The sequence below is a fragment of the Bombina bombina genome, chromosome 2 (assembly GCF_027579735.1).
Source record: "Bombina bombina isolate aBomBom1 chromosome 2, aBomBom1.pri, whole genome shotgun sequence".
In the NCBI taxonomy this organism is placed as follows: Eukaryota; Metazoa; Chordata; class Amphibia; order Anura; family Bombinatoridae; genus Bombina; species Bombina bombina.
In genome coordinates, this window is record NC_069500.1 from 734416394 (window position 1) to 734438652 (window position 22259).

General features: G+C 42.0%; 1 protein-coding gene across 1 annotated transcript in view; it reads right to left on the reverse strand.

Moving 5' to 3' along the window:
* Positions 1 to 22259, reverse strand: part of PCSK4 (proprotein convertase subtilisin/kexin type 4) — a 277432-nt gene that overhangs the window by 40810 nt on the left and 214363 nt on the right. Inside the window, exon 12 of the mRNA XM_053700025.1 lies at positions 611 to 728. Within this exon, the coding sequence (XP_053556000.1) occupies positions 611 to 728 (118 nt within the window). The remainder of the gene's footprint in view (positions 1 to 610; positions 729 to 22259) is intronic.

Here is a 22259-nt window from a genome sequence, read left to right on the forward strand (position 1 = left end):
GAGCACATAAGCTTAACGCATATACACATGTATGTACATTATGTAGTCCACTGTAAAGATAGTAATTTAAAGGGACGGTCTAGGCCAAAATAAACTTTCATGATTCAGATAGAGCATGTAATTTTAAACAATTTTCCAATTTACTTTTATCACCAATTTTGCTTTGTTCTCTTGGTATTCTTAGTTGAAAGCTTAACCTAGGAGGTTCATATGCTAATTTCTTAGACCTTGAAGGCCACCTCTTTTCAGAATGCATTTTAACAGTTTTTCACCACTAGAGGGTGTTAGTTCCCGTGTTTCATATAGATAACACTGTGCTCGTGCACATGAAGTTATCTGGGAGCAGGCACTGATTGGCTAAACTGCAAGTCTGTCAAAAGAACTGAAATAAAGGGGCAGTTTGCAGAGGCTTAGATACAAGATAATCACAGAGGTTAAAAGTATATTAATATAACTGTGTTGGTTATGCAAAACTGGGGAATGGGTAATAAAGGGATTATCTATCTTTTAAAACAATACAAATTCTGGTGTAGACTGTCCCTTTAAACACAAGATACTACTTTGAGAGTTGCATCAGAAGATAAGGAATCTGAGTAATTAACCGACTTACTGGGGTTCGTTTACAACCTTTATCAGGCACCTTCTCTGTGGACGTGTTGTTTCCCACTTCTGGGCCAAATCAACAAGTCGCCCAGCGTCTAGAAGCCCATATCCATAGTGGTGACTCACTTGAAAAAAGAAAGTAATAAATAATGCTTACCGCAAATAATGCCCATAACAGCAATAACCAAGTGGGCGGCTTCAACTTCAGTATTAATAGAGGACAGACATAATTAAAAGACCCTCTATAATAAAGAGATTTTTTTTTTTATGCTATATGTAATTTACTGCCTTGACCATTTTAAAGGTACCTATGGCAGAATCTGAGGCAGTCCTTATGTGAAAAGAAATAAAAAAAACATTTATTTATTTTTAAAATAGGCTTCCATTACTAAATAAACATATTTTTCTTTCAGACTTACCCCTATCCACAAACAGAACTGTGGGAGTTGTTTCAATCAGTCTGTGAAAATGTATATTGAAGCATCAGTCAGACATGCACTTCCAGGTACTTTCAACCTTTTGCCTTTATTTTACATGTTTAAAATTTTCTTCTTAAAAAAGGAAGAGTCCACAGCTGCGTTCATCACTTTTGGGAAATACAGAACCTGGCCACCAGGAGGAGGCAAAGACACCCCAGCCAAAGGCTTAAATACCTCCCCCACTTCCCTCATCCCCCAGTCATTCTTTGCCTTTCGTCACAGGAGGTAGGCAGAGAAGTGTCAGAAGTTTGAGAAGGAGATGGAGTCTCTCATGGAGGGTAGTACTCTTCGCAATGGGACTGGAGTTTTAAGTAATCCTGTCAGCCTCTCAGTGAGAGCATGGATGAAAGTTAGAGTCCGGAGATGCAGGGAGAGTTTTCCTGCGAACCCATCCTGACTCATTAACAACTCCTTGGTAATCAGCATTGACTAGTTTCGCTGCCTACCTTTCTTCACTCAAGTCCATGTCAGAAGCGAGGCTACTATCTGTCACACTAGAAGGGCCGTGTTCCTGTCCCAGGGCGTAGATTCCGGTAAGATCGTTTCATTTAATTTCGATATGTGAATGTAATGTTAACGAAACAAGGTAGGGTCCCAGTGGGACTCCTTTTATCTTAGTAAGGAATCATGAGTTAATATCTCCTGAGGGGGTTTATTGAACAGGGGGGACTTTTAATCATGTTTGTTATATGGTTCTATCTGCAAATGTGTAGCTATATTTAGGCTCACGGCCTTTACGGAACATAACTGTTCACAGGAGGCGGCGATTGCCCCAGCCATTGGGGGTGTTAAAGGGTGCCAGTTAGTTTTTTTGTCATTTTTGTAATCCCAAGATTCTGATATGCACAACACGGATGCCTCCGATACGGAGGATGCGTCTTGTGATGAATATGAAATGGCCCGGGTAATCAATGACCATCAGTTATGTTCCGATTGTCGTTCTCTCTTCTCCCGAAGCAGGGAGCTTAGAGCGCGTTGAGCCCTCCGCCTCCGAGGTTTCCATGACCCGTGAAGCGAGTGCCACAGTACATTTTCCGGCTACGCAAGCAGGTGTCCCTATGGCCTTTACTCCTTCTCCGGAGGGTGGCTTGTTTCCTCCAGAGGTTACTGCACAGTTCCACATGGCCATTTCTATGGCGCTGAATCATTTATAGCTCCCAAATGAAGTATTTCTAAGATACTGTCCGTGTCCCATTAACCAGGGCCCGTCGAGCGTGGGATTCAGTTTGGCCTTCTGGGAAAGCATTGGCCCCTGAGGCTTCAGGGGCCCCTATCTCGGGGCCAGGGTCTTCAGTTATCCGGCAAGGGATGATTTTGCCTTCCGTTATAGGCTGGCTTGCCTTCATATTTTGGCAATGTTGGAGGATCCCAGTCCAAGCAGGCCGAGGGATCCGAGGCCTTAGAAGCTGGATGGCAAAATGGATATGACGTTTGGGGATGAAGCCAATCTCCTTAATGTCGCTGTTCTTCTTTTTCTTTATGTTTTTCAGTTCCATTTCTGAGCTTGGGTGAATAAGGCTTTTAATCGTCTGTTCCCGTTGTCGTCCTCATTCACCTTGTGCGTTCACCCGATGGGTTCTGCCTTCATTTTATTTTTTTGATCTGGATAGATGTTTAAATTGTTTTTTCTTAAGCTCATGCCTGTAAGATTTTCTGGAACCGATACTTGCGATTTAGGTTGCGTGGGCACTTCCTTGGAACTTGAATAATAGAATTATGTTTTTCTAGTTAATTTATCGATCTTTCGGGGCAAATTTTCTTGGCAGTTCTAGAGTGTCCTTATACCAGGCAGGTACTGATCGGATACTTTTTCGGCTGTTATCAGAGTTCATGTCACCCTTGTGGTGCTGAATTAATCCTGCTGGATTCTGCATGTCTCATGGCCTATTCTATGGACTCCGGGCTCGGATCCTACCGAAGTATGAGGCCTGTTTAAATACAACCCCTCCGAACGGAGGGTTAGGAGTGCCAATCTAGGTTGGTTGTTCGGGCATTTTGTCAGGGATACGGATCTGTTTTTGCAGACATCATCATGGTTCTTCAGGTCCCCGGGGACTCAGAACCGTTATTCCATTCTTTGGAGTTGGGAGATGTATGTGACCTATGTGGTCTGGTGTGCAGAGTGATTAAAGATTTGCATTTTCGCTCAAGGTTCTTCTGGACGCAGACTCTGTAGCCTATTAAGCATTTTATTGCGGTGGCGGAGTTTCCTTCCTTCCCGCCTTGGGTGGATCATATGGTATGGATGCGCGGGCATGTTCTCTCTCTGCTCAGAGTTGTGTTACTCTAAGAGTTGGTGTGCAGGGGTTCCCTGCCTTCTGTGGGGAGCTGCGAAGCTCTAGCTTTTGCCTGCTTAAAGAAGATTTTGGAAGATAGATCCTTCAAGGATCTCTGGCTGTTGTCTCTTCCATTACCCTTGGTCTGACCATGGTCTCGACGTTAGGGTGCCTTTCCGTCCTCGTTGCAACTCTAGCCTTGGGGCTTGTCAGTGAAGAGGCGAGGTCGGTTATGGAGGGCCGTTAGTTGACCATTTATCCTCAATGCTCCTTTAGGGGCTTCATGGGCGGTGTCTTAAGTTCGATTCTCTGGGATGGCGAGCAGGGTACAGGGTTCTCATTCGCCTTCGGGTGTCCGTTGCTACCTTGCCTGTGTGTGTAGCACGTATTAACGCATGCCTACGAGATTTGTGCTGAATCTTAGACCATTAAGGAAGTCCTTTGTGACTCTTGGGTCTACAGACTTTAGACGTGCGTTCCTCCTTGTAGGAAGCAGCTTAGGGTTCCTCTGGAAGTTGTATCTTTGATCGATTCCTTTTTTGAGGACCCTGACCTAAGTCCATGTCTCTCCTTGGATGGGTGTGGACGGTTTGATCTCACACTAGATGTTTGTGGCCCCGCGGGCCTCTCTCCATAGAAGCTGGGGCTCTGTGAGAGATGCCTATCGTTTTGTGCCTTGGGCTTTAGGACCTTCTGATGGTTCCCTACTGGTCTTCTGGCACATTTACGCTGTTCCTGCAGACTCCAGGTATCTTCACCTGGGTTGGCAATATGGTCGAGGGGTCTCGCCTCTATAGTAGCGTGGTTTTCTATTGTTTATTCCCTTCTCTTTTAGAGCAGGGGTAGGGTTCTCCAGCTTCGGAGTTACTTTAGTATTTGTAGCGACCTGTGGGTCCTTGGTGTCTTGCCTTCTAAGGGTCTTTTCCCTTCTTGCATTCCAGAATTCTGGAAGGGGAGTTGCGATGAAGTGACTGGTTCCTCCGTTCCTGCCGTGGGTAGCTGAGAGTTTGATCCCTATGGGGATCCTGCTATATGTTGGATTCTAATATATGGATGCAGAGGGTCTGAGGGCCTTCTTTCCCTCGGGAAGTGTTTCTTGTTTTTAGAGAAGACAGCTGTGTAGGGGGTTTCGTACCCGAGCACAAATGTCTATCCTGACTCATGGTAGCATACCGTTTGTAGTTACGGTCAGCAATCTAACCTGGGTTCTTTGTTCTTATGCTGACCCTTCCTTTCTCTTCCAGAAGTCTGGGACTCTTGTCTTTGGTCTTGACTAACCTTTGGGCTGGGACCATTATTCTAGAGGGAAGATTGGGGGTCGGTTACTCTATGCAGGGTTGACCGTTTTCTTTAGAGTCGGTTCTCTCCTTTGTGGGAGGTCTTGAATGTCCTCCTGTTTTCCACTGGGGTTCGGTGCTGGGACGGGATGCTCCTTGCAGCCCAATAATTGGAGGGCTGTGAGCCCTTGGAAGGTTTGCAGTTGAATCCAGCTACAGCTATTGAACTTGACTGGGTGTTAGCAAGTTTTGAAACGCCTTTCGGTGTTTGGGTTTAGCAACGTTGAGTCAGCTTTCTACCTAGAAGCTGGTCATTGGGAGTTTCTGTGCAGATGGTTGGTGTTCTTTTTGGAAAACTCTTTACTAGCTGCTAGGATAGTTAACCTATTTCTGCTGTCTATCTTGCAGATCTAGATCTAATATGAGGCAACAGGGAACTCATGGTTTTCCTGGAGTACCTTTGGGTATGGTACAGGGTCAGGGATATGAGGGTGCTCCTTGAGTCCTTTTTGGGACATGTTTCCCTGTGTATGGATCTCTTTTTCTTTGGTCCTTGTGTTTCTAGGAAATTAGTCTCCCTGGGCGTTGCTATTGTACGACAACCATGGGTTGTTCTATGTTCTGCAGAGTGGAATGATCCTTTGGATTTTTCATGAGAATCTGTTCTCCTTTCTGGGGGCAGATAGCGGTCCTTGTCTTGGCCGGGTACCTTCATGGGAGTCGTGATCCGTGGGGCTGACTCCTTGGAGGTTGTTTGGGCTTGACGGACTCTGGAACTGAGTGGTTTAGTTCGGCTTTGCCAGTGGTGTAACTAATGTGCAGTAAATGGGGCTTTGGGTTTTTCACCCATGTCGTCTATATTTTTTAGGGTGTCGAATAATCAGACTGTGGTTCCTTTCAAAGGAGTCGCATTTTGTACCCACCCGTTGTTTGCATTCAGTGTCATCTAGCTTGGGTATTGTTTTCCCAAAAGTAATGAATGCAGCTGTGGACTCTTCCCTTTTAAGAAGAAAAACATAAATGATGTTTACCTGATACTTTTATTTTCTTCTGAAGGGAAGAGTCCACAGCTCCCGTCAGTGTTTTTATCTATGAGGCGGCTGTCATTTTTTGCTCTTCTGGCACTTTTTTTTTTTCAAAGGCAAAGGAGAAGTGGTTACACTTATAACCGTGTGTAAGTAGAAATTGCCAAGCCAGGCACCGGGACTTAGGTCGATAAACACACCCCCAAACAGTACATATGTGAGCCAATATAAGAGGTGTACCTTGAGCACTGAAGGGAGAAATCCTGTGTATGCACGGAGCGATATCCGATGGCAGCGTGTCTGCCGACTTCTCTTGCTTCCGCCTCTATGCAAAACCCGGTCTGCAGCTCTGTAAACGTCACCGCGTGACGTAAGGAGGGGGTGTGTGTGTTGACGATCTGTATATTCACCCGGCCCAGCGGTTAGTGAGGAGTAGTAACCTGGACTCAATAGCTGGTCAAAGCATCACGGAACAAAGGATGGAGTCCCAGGTTAAAATAAAACAAATTCTTTATTCGATTCTTTAAAAGTGAAGTTCAAGTGAGTCGCAGCTCACACGGACACAAAATCAGCCAGAAAAAGAGTGGAGAGATGAGCGTAGCACCAGTGGCTTACATGTTTCGGCTAAATGCCGTAATCATAGCCTAAGGTGCTATACCTGTGTAATCTTTAAAAAGGGTGAGAAGTGATTCAATTGGCTAAAACACTTGTAAGGATTAAAAAATGTACGCCCATTTCAACACACCTAGCATGCACATAGAAGTTAACCCTATACATGTCATAATATATTAGAGCAAGGGGTGTTTGATGTGAAAAGAGAAATACGAGAAGTGAAAGTATAAAGAGAAAGATAGTGAAAGAAATAAGGAATAGGAAAGAAGAAAGAGACTGGAAAGACAGCACATGAATTAAAGGGACAGACTAGCAGCGATATAGGTAATGTAGACTCGTTGTGGACTAAGGATACTTAGAATGCTCACCTTAGAGGTTGTATATAACCACAATATACGAGGCAAAAGTCAATATAACATAATGATATGATAACTGATGAGAACATGTAAACAGTAAGCTGATATGTCCACATTATAAGCTTAAACTCGCACTGTCGCTAAGGCAAAAAGAGGAGAAAAGAAGAATAAATGAGAATAAAGAGAAGAGAAGAAAAGAAAAGAAAAAGAAAAAAGAAACCCAAGGAGAAAGAAAATAGAAAAGGAGAAAAGAAACAAAGCTGAAACGGATAGAGGGAAAATAGTGGGGACAGATGTATATACATATAGCACATATATAAAAGTACATGAGGATACTTTCATATACACCCATATACAAATTAGGCTGATGTATATAAAAGGAAAGCAGAAATATAGTGTACACAAATTTGATGCTATATATGTGAATATATAAGGTATATAGGATTTATAACTATGCTACATGAATATGGAGAAACCACAATTGACTCCCTATGTGATAGATTATGCAGCTGTAGCTACACTATATATAACATATAATACATGCAATACAAGCATTCAAAACATGTGTTCATGAGCAACATCAAATTTAAGAATATAAAGAAGAAGAGAAAATTGTGTATACATGTATCTACAATTAGACACCTATGAAGACTGTCAGGGAATATAGGACTAAAGGAATATGCCAATGTAAATGAATAGGACAATAGAAATTTTTTTTATGTATATATATTATAAATTGTCCTATATATTGACATAAAAAAATAATATTTAAATTTACTCCCAAAAATTGATCAGATCAAATTTGGAGTTTAGCCCTTGGGGAAGCCTGGTTTTTAACTGGAAAATCCAAAAGGTTTCACGTTTCGCTAGAACTTTATCTATATCTCCCCCTCTCATAGGGACCTTGGCTTTTTCAATAGCTGCCCACCTGAACGAATTAAGGCAGCAGTTGTGTTTGGTGGCAAAATGTTGCACTAAAGGAGTCGTAGCCGTACCCCTAGTTAGGGAGGAGATATGTTCCCTTATTCTAGAGTTAACATCCCTAGACGTGAGACCAACATATTGAATATTGCAAAGGATGCAGGTGACAAGATATATGACATTGGTGCTGGTACAATTTAAACAGGATTTTATAGGATAAACAGTCCCTGTTACAGTTGATCTGAACTCTGTCGTAATTTGTGCATAGTCACATGGCTTACACTTTTTGTGGCCACATCTATACATGCCCTGATGTCTCAACCAAGAGCTAGTATGTTGTGTGGTAGATCTGAGTTGTGTAGGTGATAGAATTGAAGCCAAAGTGGCACATTTTTTGTAAGAGCATTTAATGCCATTTTTCACTACATCTGTGAGCTTGTCGTCTGCAATTAGAAGAGGAAAATGCCTCTTGATAATATTGCAAACCTCGGGGTATTGAGCACTGTACTCTGTAACAAAGTGAATACCCTGAAAATTGCTTTTAGTATTCTTGCATTTATCAAGTAGCATTGACTCTCTTGGAATGAGGTTAACCTGTTGTCTTGCCTGTTTAATGTGTCGTTTAGAATATTTCCTCGATCTTAGTCTATTTTCCAATAGGCTAGCTTCATGTTCAAAATCTTCCTCCCTACTACAATTCCTTTTGATGCGCATAAATTGGCCTTTCGCCACAGCATAAGCGGTGTTGGTAGGATGACAAGAAGTGGCATGTAGAAGTGTGTTACCTGATATTGGTTTACGGAAGACCTTGGTAGAAATAGTGCCGTTACAATTACCAGTAAGTGTGAGGTCAAGATAGTCTATATTGACTGGATCAGAGATGAAGGTGAAACTGAGGTTCAACTCATTCTGATTCAGCCAAGATACAAATTTGGGCACATCTTCTGAAGAACCAGACCAAATACATAACAGGTCATCTATATATCTCTTGTAGAAATATATAGAAGACCTGTAGGGATTAGTGTCTCCATAGATGCAGTTAATCTCCCAGAAGCCTAAGTAGAGATTAGCATATGAGGGGGCAAATTTTGCCCCCATTGCTGTACCCCTTTTCTGAAGATAGAAGTTTGTCTCAAAACAAAAGAAATTGTGAGTGAGTAAAAATTCTAATACACGAATGATAAAGCTTTGGAAGTTCTCAGTGTAATCTGTATAGTTTGCTAGAAAGAATTTTATAGCCATGATGCCTTCTGTGTGGGGTATGGAAGAGTACAAGGAGACTGCATCTATTGTAACCCATATATAGTTGTCATTCCACTTATGTTTAGCCAATAGGTTAATAATATGTTTTATATCCTTGGTAAAGGATGGTAAGGTGTTCACCAAAGGCTGCAGAATACTGTCAAGCCAGGATGAAAGTCTTTCTAGTAGGGAATCAACCCCACTAACAATGGGGCGACCCTTAACATTAATTAAGGATTTATGGACTTTTGGAAAAAGGTGGAACATGGGTGTCTTTGGATGTTGTACATATAAAAATGAAGCAGTTTGTTCATTTAGAAACCCATGTTCAACACCGTCATCCAAAATCCCAAGAAGATCCTTTTTAAATCTAGCTGTGGGATTTGTCGTAAGGGGAGTGTACTCTTGTGGATTGTCCAATTGGCGATGGGCTTCTGCCACATAATCAGATCTATTTAGGACAACAATACTGCCACCTTTATCAGCCGGGCGTATGACAATATTTGTGTTATTTTGTAATGTACTCATAGCCTTTTTTAGTCTGATGGGCAAATTTTGGGTGTAACCTGTAGAATGATCATTAAGAGTTTGTAGATCTCGTTCTACCCGGGAGTGAAATGTCTCTATAATTTGTCCTCTGGACTGGATGGGATAGAATTTAGACTTGTCCTTAAAGGTGGCAGCATTGTTGATAGTTCCCTGACTGGAAGAAGATTCAGAGTATAAGTGTTGTAAATTTAGGACATCACAGGCCTCAGTAAAGGACTCCGTAATGTGTGAGTTAGAGACTGTGCTATCGTTATAGGATATGCATTCAGAGGTGTTGGATGTAAAATGCTTTTTTAGGGTGATATTTCTAATGAGACGATTAACATCTATCATTGTCTGGAATAAGTCAAATTTAGCTGTAGGGGCAAAACCTAGTCCTAGGCTAAGCAATTCTAGCTGATCTTTGTTAAGCTGAAGGGAAGATAGATTGATAACTGAATCTACTTGTATTTCGTTTGAGTGCGGTTTCCTCTCACTGGATACCTGTCTTGGTTTTGTAGATTGGAGTGCCGTGGAACCCCTATCCCCTGTGGCATCTGTCCTAAGGGAAAAACCTGTTCCAAGGTTGATTGGTCGCACATACTATTGTTAGTACTCATATGTGTGTAAGGAGTATATGAATGAATATTTGTATTGGTCGCAAGATATTTAGTGTTGGATGCACCCATTTGTTTTTTGTCTATAGGGTTTGTGCCCTGTGCGGTACCATTTGTAAGAGATGTGAGTGGAGGAGCTGTTTTTAATATACTTGGCTGTTGATTAGTTATTGTGTTAGTTCGTGTCAATGTATCTACCTCTTCCTCACTTGCAGAGAGATTTTCATCAGAGGATTTGTCAGATCTGTCTGTATCACTATCTGTAAAGGTTACAGATTTGTTGTGTCTATTGTGATTTCTGCGTTTATTTTTCTGTTTATTAGATTTAGGTGTATTGCGTCTATATTCCCTACGTTGTTTCTTATTCCACAGGTAGACCGAATCTTTAGAGTAGTCTGTTTTATCTCTAATGAATTTAACATGTTTGTTTTCCATTATCACTTGTTTACCCTTAGCTAGAGATGTTTGTAGAATAGCATCAAATCTAGAAAAGTCAGGATCTGTACTACGTTTGTTAAGTTCAAGTTGTAATATATCAATCTCACTTTTGGTGTCATTAAGATGTTGTGTTCTAATTTGGATTAATAATTGCATAAGTTGTAATGAACAATCTGATAGTACATTATTCCATGCATTCACAAAATCTTTATCATTTATATCAACTTCAAAAGTAGGAAACTTTAAAATACGCAGACCCCTTGGGATCATTTTAGCTTTTATATAGGATTGGAATGTCCAAATGTCCCATTGTGCTTTAATTTCCTTAAATAGAAGATTTTCCAGGGATTCAAACAGTGTAGATAAGGATAAAGTCCCTTGATCGTCAGAAAAAATCTTAGCACATTCAGTCTCTGTATGAACCCTTGCTGAGGCTGACATGAGGGAATAAAACTGTGGCTGAGTGGTGCCTTCCATGTTCTATGTTATATGGAACAAGGTAGAAATTGAAAACTCCTCAAATTTGTATCTCAGTATAAAAATGTCCCATCAAACAGATTGAAGGATATAACCGCTGGCATTTATCACACATATGGCTTAAAGTGAAATCCCGGGTATCACCAGTTAATACCCATAAAGTAGCAAAGGCAAAGGAGAAGTGGTTACACTTATAACCGTGTGTAAGTAGAAATTGCCAAGCCAGGCACCGGGACTTAGGTCGATAAACACACCCCCAAACAGTACATATGTGAGCCAATATAAGAGGTGTACCTTGAGCACTGAAGGGAGAAATCCTGTGTATGCACGGAGCGATATCCGATGGCAGCGTGTCTGCCGACTTCTCTTGCTTCCGCCTCTATGCAAAACCCGGTCTGCAGCTCTGTAAACGTCACCGCGTGACGTAAGGAGGGGGTGTGTGTGTTGACGATCTGTATATTCACCCGGCCCAGCGGTTAGTGAGGAGTAGTAACCTGGACTCAATAGCTGGTCAAAGCATCACGGAACAAAGGATGGAGTCCCAGGTTAAAATAAAACAAATTCTTTATTCGATTCTTTAAAAGTGAAGTTCAAGTGAGTCGCAGCTCACACGGACACAAAATCAGCCAGAAAAAGAGTGGAGAGATGAGCGTAGCACCAGTGGCTTACATGTTTCGGCTAAATGCCGTAATCATAGCCTAAGGTGCTATACCTGTGTAATCTTTAAAAAGGGTGAGAAGTGATTCAATTGGCTAAAACACTTGTAAGGATTAAAAAATGTACGCCCATTTCAACACACCTAGCATGCACATAGAAGTTAACCCTATACATGTCATAATATATTAGAGCAAGGGGTGTTTGATGTGAAAAGAGAAATACGAGAAGTGAAAGTATAAAGAGAAAGATAGTGAAAGAAATAAGGAATAGGAAAGAAGAAAGAGACTGGAAAGACAGCACATGAATTAAAGGGACAGACTAGCAGCGATATAGGTAATGTAGACTCGTTGTGGACTAAGGATACTTAGAATGCTCACTTTAGAGGTTGTATATAACCACAATATACGAGGCAAAAGTCAATATAACATAATGATATGATAACTGATGAGAACATGTAAACAGTAAGCTGATATGTCCACATTATAAGCTTAAACTCGCACTGTCGCTAAGGCAAAAAGAGGAGAAAAGAAGAATAAATGAGAATAAAGAGAAGAGAAGAAAAGAAAAGAAAAAGAAAAAAGAAACCCAAGGAGAAAGAAAATAGAAAAGGAGAAAAGAAACAAAGCTGAAACGGATAGAGGGAAAATAGTGGGGACAGATGTATATACATATAGCACATATATAAAAGTACATGAGGATACTTTCATATACACCCATATACAAATTAGGCTGATGTATATAAAAGGAAAGCAGAAATATAGTGTACACAAATTTGATGCTATATATGTGAATATATAAGGTATATAGGATTTATAACTATGCTACATGAATATGGAGAAACCACAATTGACTCCCTATGTGATAGATTATGCAGCTGTAGCTACACTATATATAACATATAATACATGCAATACAAGCATTCAAAACATGTGTTCATGAGCAACATCAAATTTGAGAATATAAAGAAGAAGAGAAAATTGTGTATACATGTATCTACAATTAGACACCTATGAAGACTTTCAGGGAATATAGGACTAAAGGAATATGCCAATGTAAATGAATAGGACAATAGAATTTTTTTTTATGTATATATATTATAAATTGTCCTATATATTGACATAAAAAAATAATATTTAAATTTACTCCCAAAAATTGATCAGATCAAATTTGGAGTTTAGCCCTTGGGGAAGCCTGGTTTTTAACTGGAAAATCCAAAAGGTTTCACGTTTCGCTAGAACTTTTTTTTTTTCACCCTGATATTTTTCCTACTGTCCCTCGGCAGAATTGGGGGATGAGGGAAGTGGGGGAGGTTTTAAAGCCTTTGGCTGGGGTGTCTTTGCCTCCTCCTGGTGGCCAGGTTCTGTATTTCCCAAAAGTAATGAATGCAGCTGTGGACTCTTCCCTTCAGAAGAAATTATCAGGTAAGCATAATTTATGTTTTTAGCATACAATGGTAGTTGTCCATTTAAAAAATGATTGGTCCTTTCTACAAAATCTAAGAAGGGTTTGCTTGCACCCATCTGAAACCCCAAATTTGTCTTTTATGATTCAGATAGAGCATATAATATTAACAATTTTTCCCATTTTACTTCTGTTATACATTTTGCTTAATTCTCTTGGTATCCTTTATTGGTGATCAGCTGTCTTGCTTTGTTTCCCCTACTAAGATTGCAGATTTTCCATTTTAGATCTTGGGAGTTCTCATGCCAATTCTAATGCTTGCTGGCTATCCTGACATTCTGATTATCTAACAATCCCAAAATACAATTCTGTATCACTACTGGTCTATTCCTGTATTTGAACTTGACATAACACCTAAGCCAACCAAACAAAGCCACAGGTAGTTCCTGCCTGTTGGAGATCTCATTCAACAGATGTCACTTGTCAGGGTGGCCTGTCTCAGATGAAAACATAAATAGTCATGAATCAATTTTCTTCCAGCTTTAGAGTTGTAATTATAATAGTGTCTGAAAAATGATTAGTGTACACAATGCAACTCTAGAGTACTCAATTTTTATTATGTTCCAGTTGTGGGAATGTGCTGTAAAGTTTCACACAATGAATTTGCAACATTGCAACTTTGTTCTATGACACTATTGAAACCCATGAACCATTTTACTTCCATTTCAGACAGTAAACAAATACAGTAAAATAAAGAATTTAATAATAATTTAGAGTTATTGTTGGCTATATACATAACTAAAATTAGATAATGCATCTAACTAGTAGCAGTGTTACACAAAACTATCACCCAAGTGTGAAAAAAGAAAATTTATGCTTACCTGATAAATTTGTTTCTTTTTTAAGACACGATGAGTCCACGGATCATCTTAATTACTAATGGGATATTCACCTCCTGGCCAGCAGGAGGAGGCAAAGAGCACCACAGCAGAGCTGTTAAATAGCTCCTCCCTTCCCTCCCACTCCAGTCATTCGACCAATGTTATGAAGAGAAAGGAAAAGCCTTTACAATAGTTCAAGTTTACAATAACCCACAGCCTGTCTTACAAGAACAGGACGGGCCGTGGACTCAGCGTGTCAAAAAAGGAACAAATTTATCAGGTAAGCATAAATTTTCTTTTCTTTTTTAAAGACACGATGAGTCCATGGATCATCTAAATTACTAATGGGATCCAATATCCAAGCTAGAGTACACAGATGATACGGGAGGGACAAGACAGGGAACTTAAACGAAAGGCACCACTGCTTAAAAAAAACCCAAAAAAACCCTTTCTCCCAAAAGCGGCCTCAGCCGAAGCAAAAGAGCCAAACTAGTAAAACTTTGAAAAAGTGTGAAGAGAGGACCAAGTTGCAGCCTTGCAAATCTGTTCCACAAAAGACTAATTTGTGAACGGCCATGAGGAAGCAACAGCCCTCATGGAATGAGCCGTAACTCACTCTGGAGGCTGCTGTCCAGCAGTCTCGTATGCAAAACGTAAGATACTCTTCAGTCAAAAGGAAAGAGAAGTAGCCATAGCTTTCTGTCTCCTGCGTTTTCCTGAGAAAACCACAAACCAAGAAGAGTGACGACAGTCCTTAGTCGCCTGCAGGTAAAACTGTAAAGCTCAGACTACGTCCAAATTAAACAGAAGTCTTTCCTTCTGAGAAAAAGGAATAGGACACAAGAAAAGAACAACAATCTCCTGAGCAATGTTCCGATCAGAAACAACTTTAGGAAAAAAATCCTAATTTAGACGGAAAACTACCTTATCTAAATGGAAATAAGATAAGGAGACTCATACTGAAATGCAGAGAGCTCTCCGAGCAGAAGAAAACATAATTTATGCTTACCTGATAAATTTATTTCTCTTGTAGTGTATCCAGTCCACGGATCATCCATTACTTGTGGGATATTCTCCTTCCCAACAGGAAGTTGCAAGAGGATCACCCACAGCAGAGCTGCTATATAGCTCCTCCCCTCACTGCCATATCCAGTCATTCGACAGAAACAAGCCGAGAAAGGAGAAACCATAGGGTGCAGTGGTGACTGTAGTTTAATTAAAATTTAGACCTGCCTTAAAAAGACAGGGCGGGCCGTGGACTGGATACACTACAAGAGAAATAAATTTATCAGGTAAGCATAAATTATGTTTTCTCTTGTTAAGTGTATCCAGTCCACGGATCATTCATTACTTGTGGGATACCAATACCAAAGCTAAAGTACACGGATGATGGGAGGGACAAGGCAGGTACTTAAACGGAAGGAACCACTGCCTGTAGAACCTTTCTCCCAAAAACAGCCTCCGAAGAAGCAAAAGTATCAAATTTGTAAAATTTGGAAAAGGTATGAAGCAAAGACCAAGTCGCAGCCTTGCAAATCTGTTCAACAGAAGCCTCATTTTTAAAGGCCCAGATGGAAGCCACAGCTCTAGTAGAATGAGCTGTAATCCTTTCAGGGGGCTGCTGTCCAGCAGTCTCATAGGCTAAACGGATTATACTCCGAAGCCAAAAAGAAAGAGAGGTTGCCAAGGCCTTTTGACCTCTCCTCTGTCCAGAGTAAACAACAAACAGGTTAGGTGTTTGACGAAAATCTTTAGTAGCCTGTAAGTAAAACTTCAAGGCACGGACTACGTCTAGATTATGCAAAAGACGTTCCTTCTTTGAAGAAGGATTAGGACATAATGATGGAACAACAATCTCTTGATTGATATTCTTGTTAGAAACCACCTTAGGTAAAAACCCAGGTTTTGTACGCAGAACTACTTTATCTGAATGAAAGATCAGATAAGGAGAATCACAATGTAAAGCAGATAACTCCGAGACTCTTCGAGCCGAGGAAATAGCCATCAGAAAAAGAACTTTCCATGATAGAAGTTTGATATCAATAGAATGAAGGGGTTCAAACGGAACCCCTTGAAGAACTTTAAGAACCAAGTTTAAGCTCCATGGAGGAGCAACAGGTTTAAACACAGGCTTAATTTTAACTAAAGCCTGACAAAATGCCTGAACGTCTGGAACTTCTGCGAGACGCTTGTGTAAAAGAATAGACAGAGCAGAAATATGTCCCTTTAAAGAACTAGCTGATAATCCTTTGTCCAAACCCTCTTGGAGGAAGGACAATATCCTAGGAATCCTAACCCTACTCCATGAGTAATTCTTGGATTCACACCAATGAAGATATTTACGCCATATCTTGTGGTAAATTTTCCTGGTGACAGGCTTTCGTGCCTGTATTAGGGTATCAATTACTGACTCGGAGAAGCCACGCTTTGATAGGATCAAGCGTTCAATCTCCATGCAGTCAGTCTCAGAGAAAGTAGATTCGGATGATTGAAAGGACCGTGAATTAGAAGGTCTTGTCTCAGAGGCAGAGTCCATGGTGGAAAGGATGACATGTCCACTAGGTCTGCATACCAGGTCCTGCGTGGCCACGTAGGCGCTATCAATGTCACCGATGCTCTCTCCTGTTTGATTTTGGCAATCAGACAAGGGAGCAGAGGAAACGGTGGAAACACATAAGCCAGGTTGAAGAACCAAGGCGCTGCTAGAGCATCTATCAGTGCCGCTTCTGGGTCCCTGGACCTGGATCCGTAACAAGGAAGCTTGGCGTTCTGGCGAGACGCCATGAGATCCAGTTCTGGTTTGCCCCAACGGAGAACCAATTGAGCAAACACCTCCGGATGGAGTTCCCACTCCCCCGCATGAAAAGTCTGACGACCTAGAAAATCCGCCTCCCAGTTCTCAACACCTGGGATATGGATCGCTGACAGGTGGCAAGAGTGAGTCTCTGCCCAGCGAATTATCTTGGAGACTTCTGACATCGCTAGGGAACTCCTGGTTCCCCCTTGATGGTTTATGTAAGCCACAGTCGTGATGTTGTCCGACTGAAATCTGATGAACCTCAGTGTTGCTAACTGAGGCCAAGCTAGAAGAGCATTGAATATTGCTCTTAACTCCAGAATATTTATTGGGAGGAGTTTCTCCTCCTGAGTCCATGAACCCTGAGCCTTCAGGTAGTTCCAGACTGCACCCCAACCTAGAAGGCTGGCATCTGTTGTTACAATGGTCCAATCTGGTCTGCGAAAGGTCATCCCTTTGGACAGATAGACCCGAGATAACCACCAGAGAAGAGAATCTCTGGTTTCCTGATCCAGATTTAGTAGAGGGGACAAATCTGTGTAATCTCCATTCCACTGACTGAGCATGCATAATTGCAGCGGTCTGAGATGCAGGCGCGCAAATGGCACTATGTCCATCGCCGCTACCATTAAGCCGATTACTTCCATGCACTGAGCCACCGTGGGGCGCGGAATGGAGTGAAGAACACGGCAAGCATTTAGAAGTTTTGATAACCTGGACTCCGTCAGGTAAATTTTCATTTCTATAGAATCTATTAGAGTCCCTAGGAAGCAAACCCTTGTGAGAGGAGATAGAAAACTCTTTTCTTTGTTCACTTTCCACCCATGCAACCTCAGAAATGCCAGAACTATCTCTGTATGAGACTTGGCAATTTGAAAGCTTGACGCCTGTATCAGGATGTCGTCTAGGTAAGGAGCCACCGCTATGCCTCGCGGTCTTAGAACCGCCAGAAGTGAGCCCAGAACCTTTGTAAAAATTCTTGGGGCTGTAGCCAATCCGAATGGAAGAGCTACAAATTGGTAATGCCTGTCTAGAAAGGCAAACCTCAGGAACCGATGATGATTCTTGTGAATCGGAATGTGAAGGTAGGCATCCTTTAAGTCCACTGTGGTCATGTACTTACCCCTCCTGGATCATGGGTAAAAATGGTTCGAATAGTTTCCATCTTGAATGATGGAACTCTGAGGAATTTGTTTAGGATCTTTAGATCCAAAATTGGTCTGAAGGTTCCCTCTTTTTTGGGAACCACAAACAGATTTGAATAAAACCCCTGTCCTTGTTCCGTCCGCGGAACTGGATGGATCACTCCCATTACAAGGAGGTCTTGCACGCAGCTTAGGAATGCCTCTTTCTTTATCTGGTTTGCAGTTAATTTTGAAAGGTGAAATCTCCCTTGTGGAGGAGAAGCTTTGAAGTCCAGAAGATATCCCTGAGATATGATCTCCAACGCCCAGGGATCCTGAACATCTCTTGCCCACGCCTGGGCGAAGAGAGAGAGTCTGCCCCCTACTAGATCCGTTGTCGGATAGGGGGCTGCTCCTTAATGCTGTCTTGGAGGCAGCAGCAGGCTTTCTGGCCTGCTTGCCCTTGTTCCAGGACTGGTTAGGTTTCCAGGCCTGCTTGGATTGAGCAAAAGTTCCCTCTTGTTTTGAAGCAGAGGAAGTTGATGCTGCACCTGCCTTGAAATTTCGAAAGGCACCAAAATTAGACTGTTTGGCCCTTGATTTGGCCCTGTCCTGAGGAAGGGTATGACCCTTACCTCCAGTAATGTCAGCAATAATTTCTTTCAAACCAGGCCCGAACAAGGTCTGCCCCTTGAAAGGAATGTTGAGTAATTTAGACTTTGAAGTCACATCAGCTGACCAGGATTTAAGCCATAGCAACAATGGCATCAGAAACAAATGAGTTAGCTAGCTTAAGTGTTCTAAGCTTGTCAATAATTTCAGTCAATGGAGCTGTATGGATGGCCTCTTCCAGGGCCTCAAACCAGAATGCCGCCGCAGCAGTGACAGGCGCAATGCATGCAAGGGGCTGTAAAATAAAACCTTGTTGAATAAACATTTTCTTAAGGTAACCCTCTAATTTTTTATCCATTGGATCTGAAAAAGCACAACTGTCCTCAACCGGGATAGTGGTATGCTTTGCTAAAATAGAAACTGCTCCCTCCACCTTAGAGACTGTCTGCCATAAGTCCCGTGTAGTGGCATCTATTGGAAACATCTTTCTAAATATAGGAGGTGGGGAAAAAGGCACACCAGGTCTATCCCACTCCTTACTAATAATCTCTGTAAGACTTTTAGGTATTGGAAAAACATCAATTCTCACCGGCACTGCCTAGTATTTATCCAGTCTACACAATTTCTCTGGCACTGCAATTGTGTCACAGTCATTCAGAGCAGCTAATACCTCAAGCTTAAATTTAAAATTAGAAATCTCTGAATCAGGTCTCCCCGATTCAGAGATGTCACCCACAGACTGAAGCTCTCCGTCCTCAGGTTCTGCATATTGTGATGCAGTATCAGACATGGCTCTTACAGCATCTACGCGCTCTGTATCTCGTCTAACCCCAGAGCTATCGCGCTTGCCTCTCAATTCAGGCAATCTGGCTAATACCTCTGCCAGGGTATCATTCATGATTGCAGCCATGTCCTGCAAAGTAATCGCTATGGGCGTCCCTGATGTACTTGGCGCCATATTAGCGTGCGTCCCTTGAGCGGGAGGCGAAGGGTCCGACACGTGGGGAGAGTTAGTCGGCATAACTTCCCCCTCGACAGACCCCTCTGGTGACAATTCTTTTATAGATAAAGACTGATCTTTACTGTTTAAGGTGAAATCAATACATTTAGTACACATTCTCCTATGGGGCTCCACCATGGCTTTTAAACATAATGAACAAGTAGTTTCCTCTGTGTCAGACATGTTTGTACAGACTAGCAAGCTTGGAAAACACTTTAAACCAAGTTAACAAGCAATATAATAAACGTTACTCTGCCTTTAAGAGAAACAAATTTTGACAAAATTTGAAATAACTGTAAAAATTTCGTTAGTGTAACTGCCTTTTTTCACTGTGCATGTAACAAGTTAGCAGAGCATTGCACCCACTTGCAAATGGATGATTAACCCCTTAATACCAAAAACGGAATAATAAATGACAAAAACGTTTTTAAACAGTCACAACAACTGCCACAGATCTACTGTGGTTGTTACCCTCCTCAAACATGACTTTTGAAGCCTTTTGAGCCCTTCAGAGATGTCCTGTATCATGCAGAAGGAAGCTGAGTGTCTCTGTCTGTAATTTTAGTTGCGCAGAAAAGCTCTAAAATAGGCCCCTCCCACTCATATTACAACAGTGGAAAGCCTCAGGAAACTGTTTCTAGGCAAAAATCAAGCCAGCCATGTGGAAAAAAACTAGGCCCCAATAAGTTTTGTCACCAAACATATATAAATACGATTAACATGCCAGCAAACGTTTTATATTACACTTTTATAAGAGTATGTATCTCTGTTAATAAGCCTGATACCAGTCGCTATTAAATCACTGCATTTAGGCTTAACTTACATTAATCCGGTATCAGCAGCATTTTTCTAGCAAATTCCATCCCTAGAAATATGTTAACTGCACATACCATATTGCAGGAAAACCTGCACGCCATTCCCCCTCTGAAGTTACCTCACTCCTCAGAATATGTGAGAACGGCAGTGGATCTTAGTTACTTCTGCTAAGATCATAGAAATCACAGGCAGATTTTTCTTCTAATGCTGCCTGGGATAAAACGGTACACTCCGGTACCATTTAAAAATAACAAACTTTTGATTGAAGTTAAAAAACTAACTATAATACACCACTCTCCTCTTACTACCTCCATCTTAGTTGAGAGTTGCAAGAGAATGACTGGATATGGGAGTGAGGGGAGGAGCTATATAGCAGCTCTGCTGTGGGTGATCCTCTTGCAACTTCCTGTTGGGAAGGAGAATATCCCACAAGTAATGGATGATCCGTGGACTGGATACACTTAACAAGAGAAATAGAAACAAGAAATAAAACTTTCCAAGATAACACAATATCTAAAGGAAAGAATAGGTTCAAACGGACCCCCTAGAAGAACTCTGAAAACTAAATTCAGACTCCATGGAGGAGTAACTGGTATGAACAGAGGCCAGATCCTGACTAAGGCCTGACAAAATGATTGTACATCTGGGACATCAACCAGACGTTTTTGTAACAAATTAGAGAAAGACAGGGTTTCTACCCTTTAGGGAACTGGACGATAAATCTTCCTTCAAACCCTCTTGGAGAAAAGACATTTCAGCAATCCTAACCCTACTCCATGAGTAGTCTATGGATTCACACCAATAGAGATATTTACGGCATATCTTATGATAAATTTGACTAAGAACAGGTCTTCAAGCCTGAATCATGGTCACAACGACCGAGTCAGAAAAACTCTGCTTGGATAATAAGTTTCAATCTCCAAGCAGTCAGCTTCAGATAAACCAGATTTGGGTGAAGGAGGGGCCTGTGAAATAGAAGATCCTTCCTCAACGGAAGTCTCAAATGGCAGAGATGACATGTCCACCAGATTTGCATACCAAATCCTACAAGGCGAAGTCGGTGTTATGAGAATCACCGAACCCTTTCCTGCTGGATTCGAGCAATGACCCGAGGAAGAAAGGCAAACAGAGGAAAAAGCTGGAGAACACTTCCGGATTTATTACCCACTCCCCTGGAGGAAAGGACTTGCGCAGGAAATTCGTCTCCCAATCTGAAAACCCACGCTTAGATAAAATCAAGCGTTCAATTTCCAAGCAGTCAGAGAGAGGCTAGATTTGGATGTTCGAATGGACCTTGTACTAGAAGATCCCGTCTCAAAAGGTAGCTTCCATGGTGGAGCCGGTGACATATTCACCAGGTCTGCATACCAAGTCCTGCGTGGCCACTCAGGAGCTATCAGAATCACCGAGGCCTTCTCCTGTTTGATCCTGGCTACGAGCCTGGGAAGGAGAGGAAACGGTGGAAACACATAAGCTAGGTTGAACGACCAAGGCGCCACTAATGCATCCACTAGAGTCGCCTTGGGATCCCTGGATCTGGACCCGTAGCGAGGAACCTTGAAGTTCTGACGAGACGCCATCAGATCCATGTCTGGAATGCCCCATAATTGAGTTAACTGGGCAAAGACCTCCGGGTGGAGTTCCCACTCCCCCGGATGAAAAGTCTGACGACTCAAATAATCCGCCTCCCAGTTGTCTACTACTGGGATGTGAATTGCAGATAGATGGCAGGAGTGATCCTCCGCCCATTTGATGATCTTGGATACCTCTCTCATCGCCAAGGAACTCTTTGTTCCTCCCTGATGATTGATGTAAGCTACAGTCGTCATGTTGTCCGACTGGAATCTTATGAATCCAGCCTTCGCTAGTTGAGGCCAAGCCCGGAGCGCATTGAATATCACTCTCAGTTCCAAGATATTTATCGGGAGAAGAGACTCTTCCCGAGACCATAGACCCTGAGCTTTCAGGGAGTCCCAGACCGCGCCCCAGCCTAATAGACTGGCGTCGGTCGTGACAATGACCCACTCTGGTCTGCGGAAACTCATTCCCTGAGACAGGTGATCCTGAGTCAACCACCAACGGAGTGAGTCTCTGGTTAACTGGTCTACTTGAATCTGGGG